Below are 8194 nucleotides of genomic sequence, written 5' to 3' on the forward strand. Positions count from 1 at the left end.
CTGGGATTACAGGTGTGCACCACCACTGCCCAGCTGCCTGGCCAATTCTTAACTCTTTTATTTATTTATTTATTTATTTATTTATTTATTGGTTTTTCGAGACAGGGTTTCTCTGTGTAGCCTTGGCTCAATTCTTAACTCTTAACTCTTGCAATTTGGTGTGAGGAGTGAAAGGGCAGATATATATAAAGCTATAGGGTGTGGTGCATACCTAAGTTTATTGTAGTGGGAGGGAAGAACAGTGCAAGATGGGAGAGCCGGGGCCACAGGAGACATGGTAGAGGTGAATATCACGCACACGTGTGCATGTGCACATGTGCGCACGCACATACACACACACACACACACACACACAAGACCCCTTTAACATTTTATTAGAGGCTTAGATGGAACTTGGGTCTTTCTGCTTCCGTTCCCAGGAGGAGCTCAGATCTGGACGTAGGACAAGGTGATGTCACCTTTGATCTCCAGCAGGTCTATCCTTTGGAAGGCTTGGAACCGATGTGAGAAGTCGAAAAGGTGCTGCCCGTTGGCAAACACCTTGAAGCGATCCGTGCCGCAGCGGATTGACAGCTGTAGGAGAGAGGAGGGGTGAGGTCCAGCCGGCCTGGGATCTGTGGGAGGTGGGAAGGGGACCCCCAGACTCACATCAAAGAACTGCCCAGGGCCAAATGGGTTGTAGGCCACCTTCCTCTCCTCAGAGCCCCAAGAGCCATTCACATAGCTGTTGCGAACCACACTGTCGCCTATGCGGGGGTTCAGGTGAAAAGCTATGTCTCCGGACGATCCCACCTTGAAGTTGATGGCAAAGCTGAAGACAAATATGGTGTCAAATGGGGTCCAGTGTCTGAGGCTCCAAGGCAAGCAAGCTGGGACCTCAACTCCTGGGTCTGAGGGAGGAGGGCTGAGGCGGAGCCCCTGGGTCTGAGGGAGGAGGGCTGAGGCGGAGCCCCTCGGTCTGAGGGAGGAGGGTTGAGGCAGAGCCCCTGGGTCTGAGGGAGGAGGGCTGAGGCAGAGCCCCTGGGTCTGAGGGAGGAGGGCTGAGGCGGAGCCCCTCGGTCTGAGGGAGGAGGGCTGAGGCAGAGCCCCTGGGTCTGAGGGAGGAGGGCTGAGGCAGAGCCCCTGGGTCTGAGGGAGGAGGGCTGAGGCTGAACCTCTGGGTGTGAGGTGGACCCCCTCTTGAGCCTGAGTGCTTACTTCTTGGCTGTAGGAAGTATATATCCCTTGATTATGATGGTTCTTCGGGCTGTAAGGCCCCCATGCAGAGTCCCCACATATGGCACAGGCTGTAGAGAAAGAACATGGGGTCCCATTCAGTCTTTGATGAGGGAACCCAGACACAAGAGCACATGTTCACAGAGAGGGAGAGGTCTGCCTTTGCATTGTCCCCAACCATGTTGCCTCCCAACCCCTGACTACCAGCTGTTTCTTCTCCTCCCACCCCAAAACTTTCAGCCCCCACACAGGCCACCCTTCTGGGATCCCAACATTCTCTGCTTCCTTCCCCAGACTTGCTCCCCAGAGCCACTCGCCCCTGGAATATCATACCGGGTTGAACACTGGGGGTCCTGCCATGACCTGTGAAGGAAGAAAGAGATTCCACTGTGAGAGATTTGACAGATACCTTAATCGAACATGTCTCCATTCCTAGCCCAACCCCAACCTGCCCCCACCCTCCTGGAGTCCACCATGCTCCCCCCACTTACAGGCAAGCTGTTCATCTGTGGAGGGTTGTGCCCATGACTCTGTGGGGTGGACAGACAGAAGGGAGGAGAGATGAGGGCATGTGGGGTCCTTTGACTGCCCCCACACTTCCCTTGCCATTAATCCAACTCTGGGAAACCGCCCACCCCTCGGCAGGTACTTACAGGGTAAGCTGGGATAGTCATGGGTCCCTGTGGGTACAGAGAGGGAAGGAGGTCATGGCTGGGACCATAATCTAGACTGGAAAGTGTTGAGGAGAATCCCTGGGCACCCAGGCTGGTACATGGTCCACGGCCCCTGCTGTCTTTGGGGATGGCAGGAGCCCCTGTGGCTTTGGGACAACTCCTGGTAGAGTCTCTTCTTTGTTCGCCGTTCCACAACTGTGTGTTGACCCTTTCTGTCCCGGGCCCCTCATCTGCTCCTTGCCTGCCCCTAGCCTAGGGTCAGTCTAGAAAGTGGAATTCAGAGGGTAAATCGGGGCCTTGGCACTTCTTTCTAGGCCTGTGATAATCAAGGTCCTGCCACCTACACTTCACATACTCAACCCTAGAGCAAGTCGGGGTCCTGGGAGTCACCCGAGATCCTGTCTAACAGGTTCTCTGCCCTTTGTGGCTCAGTCTCTCTTGGAGCCATAGCTCTGTGCAGATGACTCTTCTGTCTAGAACCCCTTCCCCCCTCTTCCTCTTCCTCCTCCTCTTCCTCTTCTTCCTCTTTCTCCTCTTCCTCCTCCTCTTTTTTCCATTGTTGTAGGTTTGTTTGTTTGTTTAGTTGCTTAGTTTGGTTTGACTTTTCGAGACAGGGTTTCTCTGTGTGTCCCTGGAACTCACTCAGCAGACCAGGCTGGCCTTGACCTCAGCGATCCGCCAGCCTCTGCCTCCCAAGTGCGGGGCTTACAGGCAGCGCCACCACCGCCCGGCTCATCCTCCACATGCTTGCTTTCTCTTTCTCTGCGTTCTCCTCTTTAATTATCTCCTATTCCGAAAACTCTTCAAATCAATCGATCAGTTCATCTCTCTGTCTCCCTGCCCCCATCTCCACACACACATCCAAACATGAACATCGGCATGTTGATATGTGGCTCAGGCGGTCTCCTTGCAGTGAACATTCAGCCTCAGCCTCCAGTTCTTGGGATTACAGGCGGTAGTCACCACGCTGGGCTAGACCCCACTCCCACCCCACCCCACCCCACCCCTCCCACTGTGTGGCTGTAATTCGTTCCTTCTCTCCTTTGGGTGATAAACTCATCATTTTGATTCATTGACTTGTTGAAAAACAGGCTGATTATTTTTTATTTTTAAAATATCGAATTACTCAATTTTTGTGTACCTGCCTAAGTACACATTTGTGACCCCTGTGGGGGTCAGAGGAGGGCTTAGATCCACACCTTGGAACTTACAGATGGTTGGGAGCTAGGGAGCTTGGAACTGGATCCCGATCCTTCTGGTTTATTCAAGACAGGAGCCTCACTGTTTAAATCTGGCTCTTCCGGAACTCACTATGTATACTAGGCTGGCCTTGAACTTGCGGAGCTCCACCTGCCTTCAATTCTCCGGCACTGGGATCAAAGGCCTGTGCCACCACTGCCTGATGTTTTAGATGCTCTTTCCTCCAGCCCCCAGGCTGATAGTTTTGACTTTCAGGCTTTTGTTAGTTAGTTGGTTGGCATTAAAAGAACTCAGGAAATCACCCCTCACCCTCAGTTAGCTTCTACAGCTGAGCCAGGCCCTCAGCTCCTCCTCACCAGTAAGTAAGCCTCAGCTTGAGACTTTTGGAAGTGGCGTGCTGGTTTATTGCAGTGGGTGTGTATCAGAGGCCCCTTCGAGGGCTGTGTCCCTGGGCGTGGACCTTCTAGGACACTGGCATCTATGGTTTCTTGGCATTCAGATCCAGCTCTGCTGGCCAATTTCCAAGGTGATTGCATCAAATTGTGCTCTGAACCGCCATATGGTGGCCATGCTAGCCAATCCGCATGCCTGCCAACAGGTCACACGGCTCCGTATGACACCGTGTTCCATTACAGCTTGATGGAGTCGCAGCAGCAAAACACCGTGGCTTTGCGTTTCCGGGCGACCAGTGTGTTAAGCAACCTGTCCTGAATGCGTTTGCTAAACTCTTTACTCTTTATCTGCTTGTCTTTTCTTATCTCACTTTCTGACTCAGTTTACACATCGCTTCCTCCTCCTTCCTGGAAGCCCTTCTTGACTGAGTCAGATCCTTTGGATGTTCAGAACACTTCGTTAACCCTTTCCCTGAGACTAACCCTCTGCCTGAGCCTCCTATCTGGATCCTGACCTTCTCTCTGTGTGTACACACACACCCCACACCGTGGTGGTCTTGATCATGTCTGTCTGGTCATATGTCTGTCTTTCTGGTGGACTGTCTTGGTCACCACAGAGTCCCTGGACCCGTTCATTAAAGAGACTAGGGGTGGAAACAGAGACTGTGGCGAATGAATGTGTGAATAGGTCAAGGGGACAAATGAAGAGACAATTCCATACCGGATGTGGGGCTGCCGTGGGTTGGCCGCCAAGGAAGTTGATTGACTGAAGCTCCAGGTCTCCGTCCACTTGCAGGTGGGTGACCATCTGTAGGGGCAACCGGTGCCCGTATTCATAGAAGGGATTGCCATTGACCACGACCTGGAGGGCAGAGACAAGGTGTCAGACATCAACAACCACGACTGGCAAGAGACTGTGGGAAACCGGAAATAGAATTGATTGATTGATTTAGTGTGTATGCATGGGCATGTGTGTTCATATATGTGCAGGTGCACATGTGTGCACATTTTTTTTTTGTTTTTTTTTCAAGACAGGGTTTCTCTGTGTAGCCCTGGCTGTCCTGGAACTCACTCTGTAGACCAGGCTGGCCTCAAACTCAGAAATCCACCTGCCTCTGCCTCCCAAGTGCTGGGATTAAAGGCGTGCACCACCATGGCCTAGCACACATGTGTTCACATTTATGTGGTGGCCAGAGGTCGGCTGTGAGTGTTGGGCCTCAGTATCATGCATCTGCTTTGGATTTTGAATCCAGTCTCTCACAGAACCTGCAGTTGTCAAGTAGGCGAGGCTGGCTGGCTGCCAGCCCTGAGGCTCCTCCTGTCCCTGTCTCCCCAGAACTTGGATTATAGGCATGGGTACCACTCCCAGCTCATTCTCTGGATGGAAGGGATGGAACCCAAGCTCACAGCCAGCTCTCCACTGACTGAGCCAGTTCCCCAGCCCTAAGGGATCTCTTTGATCTGAAGTCAATGTACTCGTTGGGTTCTAGGAGCGCCTCACCATCAGGACTTGGGGACAGAGGTTCAACTGAAGTACAAAGTCAGCTCACAGTGGTGGGTGAGAAAGAATGGAGACTTTAGTCAAGAGTGGAATCAGGCCTGAGGGTTGGTATTGGCACAGAATAACTTGGCTGGAAGGTCTGGTTCTGACATGGTCCTGGCTGTGTGACCTCAGGTAAGTTACTTTACCTTTCTGAACTTTAAAATCTTCCATGAAATGGGAGGTGTTCAGATCTGAGTTTAAGAGGATGGCAACCCCACCAGGCATGCCAGAGGCTTACAGCCGGCTGGAGGCAGTCTGCTGTACTTTATGTCCCCAGCTGTCTGATCATTGATTCATGTGACAGACATGGATCTGGGGCTAGTCCCATGAGACTGAGAACTTCCTGTATGCTAAGTGCTGGGTCTGGTGACATCAACGTGCCACTGTCAAACTGGATATGGTATACACACCTGCAGTCTCAGCCAAAGTGCTGAGACTGGAGACTGCCCAAGCCTCAGGACAGTTTGGGCAAACAAGTAAAATCTTAAATTAAAAGTTTAAAAAAAAAAAAAAAAGACTGGAGGACTGGCAAGATGGCTCAGCAACTAAAAACTCCCCACACCGAGTCTGACAACTTGAATTAGATCCTAGCATCCCCCCTGTAAAAAGTCAGGAGAGCCAGGCATGCCTTTAACCCCAGCACTCGTGAGGCAGCAGCAGGTAGAGATCTCCGTGAGTTTAAGGCCAGCCTGGTCTATATAATGAGTTCCAGGAGAGCTGGGCCTATATAGAGCATATATAAAGAGCATAAAGAGAATATATAAAGAATATAAAAAATTAAAAGAGAGTTAGGGCTGTGGCTCAGATATAGAGGTGGCGTTTTGCATCTGCTGAATGTGCCCAAGGCTCTAGACGCCATCACCAGGGTGGATGGCAGGGAGGACGAGAGGGAGGCTGCAGGGAGGGAGGGAGAGGGGCTCCCACCTTGTAGTGCTCCGCCAGGACCATGAACACCAGCTCGAAGTGGCTGCCCTTGTGGAAAGGCATGCTCTTCTTCTTCTCCTCTTTGCCCCACTGCCCGTTTTGCATGGTGTTGAAGACCACCTTGTCCCAGCCATCAAAGCGCGGATTGAAGTGGAAAGCAATATCCGCCCCCTCATCCTGCCCCACAGCGAAGTTCACGTGGAACCTGGTGGGATACGAGGGCTGGATCAAAGTACTGCCCGCCAGGCCAGTGGTGGGGCCTTCAGCAGGGACCCCCAACTGGGCGCCCTTGACCCAGTTCAGAGGGAGGGAGGGAGGGAGGGAGGGGCAGAGTCTTGTGGACACCCCTCCTCTCTTTCTCATCTCCCCAGAGTCTCTTCAGTGATCAGGGCAAATAGGACTCCTATCTTTCTTTTATTGGTTTCTTCTTGAAGGGTGGGGTGGGGTGATGTAGCCTAGGCTAGCCTCTAACTTTTGCTCTTCCTGCCTTAACCTCTAGAGTGTTGGGATTACTGGTGGGTGCCACTTGAGAGGGCAAGGGTCTTTGTCCTCACCCTCTCTGTTGCCAGTACTAGGCATGGTGTGGGTAGCCAGGGCTACATACTGAGACCACTGCCTCAGAAACAAAACAAAATGCATAAAAAAAAAAAAAAACCAAAGTGAAAGGTGATTGAGGTGACACCTGAAGTTGACCTCTGCCCTCCATATGCACACAGATGCATGTGCACACATATACTTGCACATGCACACATGCCTGCTCACAAACACATATGCACACACATGCACCTGCACACACATGTGCCCATACACACAAATACAAAGGTGGATGGTGCCTGAGAAAGACCCCTGAGGTTAACCTCTGCCTCACAATACACCTGCATCCATGCATGCATGCACACACACATGTACACATATATGTTCTGCACACACCTGTATGCCAAGCTGAACTGTGGAAAAAGCCAAGCCTTAGTGGAGCTGCTCGTTTGCACATGGAAACCTTACAAGAATCCCATTTTACAGATGGGAAGCTGAAGTACAGAGATGTTCAGTAGCAATCTGAATCCCACAGTGGCTGAGTACCTCCCCACACAGGGGGCAGGGTGAGGTGACCTCAGGGTATGACTCTGAGCTTGTGATCTGAATTCGCTCTCAAATCTGTCCCTTCAGGGTATTGTCCCAGCCTTGGGGGGGCTCCTCTCGTAGCGACCCCTTGCCGACTTCGCTTGGCCAGTCTTGAGGTGACCCACATGGCCTTTACTCACTGCTCCCTTCCTTTGTCCACTTCCTAGGTTGAGACCTCCCTGTTCATTTCTGTCCCTGTAGGCCATTTGTACCCCACAAGCAACCAGAGGAACCTTGTGAACAATGGAATCCCGGCATGTTTCAAACCACCCAGCACCAGAGTCAGGGAAGGCTGGCCCCTCCCTGGGGCGACCGGGGAAGGGGCTGGGGACAGTCTCACCGCTTCATGTGCTCTTTGGCCACTCCTTGGATGTAAATGGACATCCCAACACTGAGGCCACCCGGGATGGGCCTCTTGTATGGCAGAGTCTGCAGAAAGGACCAGTTGAAGAGCCTCAGAGATCGCCTGTCTGCCACAACCCTTTCCTCTCACCCCAAAGACCCTCAGTCCCTTAAGCAGGAGTGGTGAAACAGGGTAAGGGGCTAAGGATGTGACTCAATCGAAGAATACTTGCCCAGCATAGCAAAGGGAGAAAAACGAGAAAATGGGAAAAAAACAAGAGGAGAGGAGGAGTGGGCTCAGGTGGGCATCTCACCGGATTGTAGGTGGGCTGGTAGCCTGGTGCTGGGACATAGGCCATCTTGAGAGTCCGGGTTGATAGCTTGTCCAGAGAGAAGAGATGTGTGGGAAGTGGTGGCTGGCTGCAGGGGGCCCTTATACTAGAGGGAGGGGCCGGCAGGGGAGAGAGTTCATCAGGTCTCTTTGGGGCAGGGGGTGGGGGGAACCTCTAGGGCACACCCTCTAGGGCACACCCTCGCCTCCCAGTTGGCAGCAGGGATGCTGATCCTCCCAGACAAGGAGGAAGTATTTCTAGACTTTGCCCTTTCAAGGCTTTATCAGAGCCATAAAACCCTGCCCTGAAGACTGTTGGCAGAGGGAGGGTAAACTAGGTGGGCAGGGCAGGGGCTAGGCCACAGGAATGTCTGAACAGGTGGGCAATAGAAGCCGGAGAAAGGGCAGGTACCTCCTGACCCCACACACTATATAACAGGGGCTCAGAGCA

At 52.5% G+C, this 8194-nt stretch overlaps 1 protein-coding gene across 1 annotated transcript; it reads right to left on the reverse strand.

The window, feature by feature from the left end:
* Nucleotides 1-243: 243 nt before the first annotated feature.
* Lgals4 (galectin 4) lies at nucleotides 244-7831 on the reverse strand. The gene is made up of 10 exons (XM_052179660.1): nucleotides 7727-7831; nucleotides 7411-7499; nucleotides 5949-6153; nucleotides 4203-4343; nucleotides 1869-1895; nucleotides 1707-1745; nucleotides 1549-1578; nucleotides 1198-1286; nucleotides 649-811; nucleotides 244-573 (listed from the first exon to the last, which is right to left on the reverse strand). The coding sequence occupies exons 1-10, from the start codon at nucleotides 7769-7771 to the stop codon at nucleotides 427-429; spliced, it is 975 nt and encodes a 324-aa protein (XP_052035620.1). The 5' UTR covers nucleotides 7772-7831; the 3' UTR covers nucleotides 244-426.
* Between the last annotated feature and the right edge of the window lie 363 nt (nucleotides 7832-8194).

The sequence above is a fragment of the Apodemus sylvaticus genome, chromosome 1 (assembly GCF_947179515.1).
Source record: "Apodemus sylvaticus chromosome 1, mApoSyl1.1, whole genome shotgun sequence".
NCBI classification, from domain to species: domain Eukaryota; kingdom Metazoa; phylum Chordata; class Mammalia; order Rodentia; family Muridae; genus Apodemus; species Apodemus sylvaticus.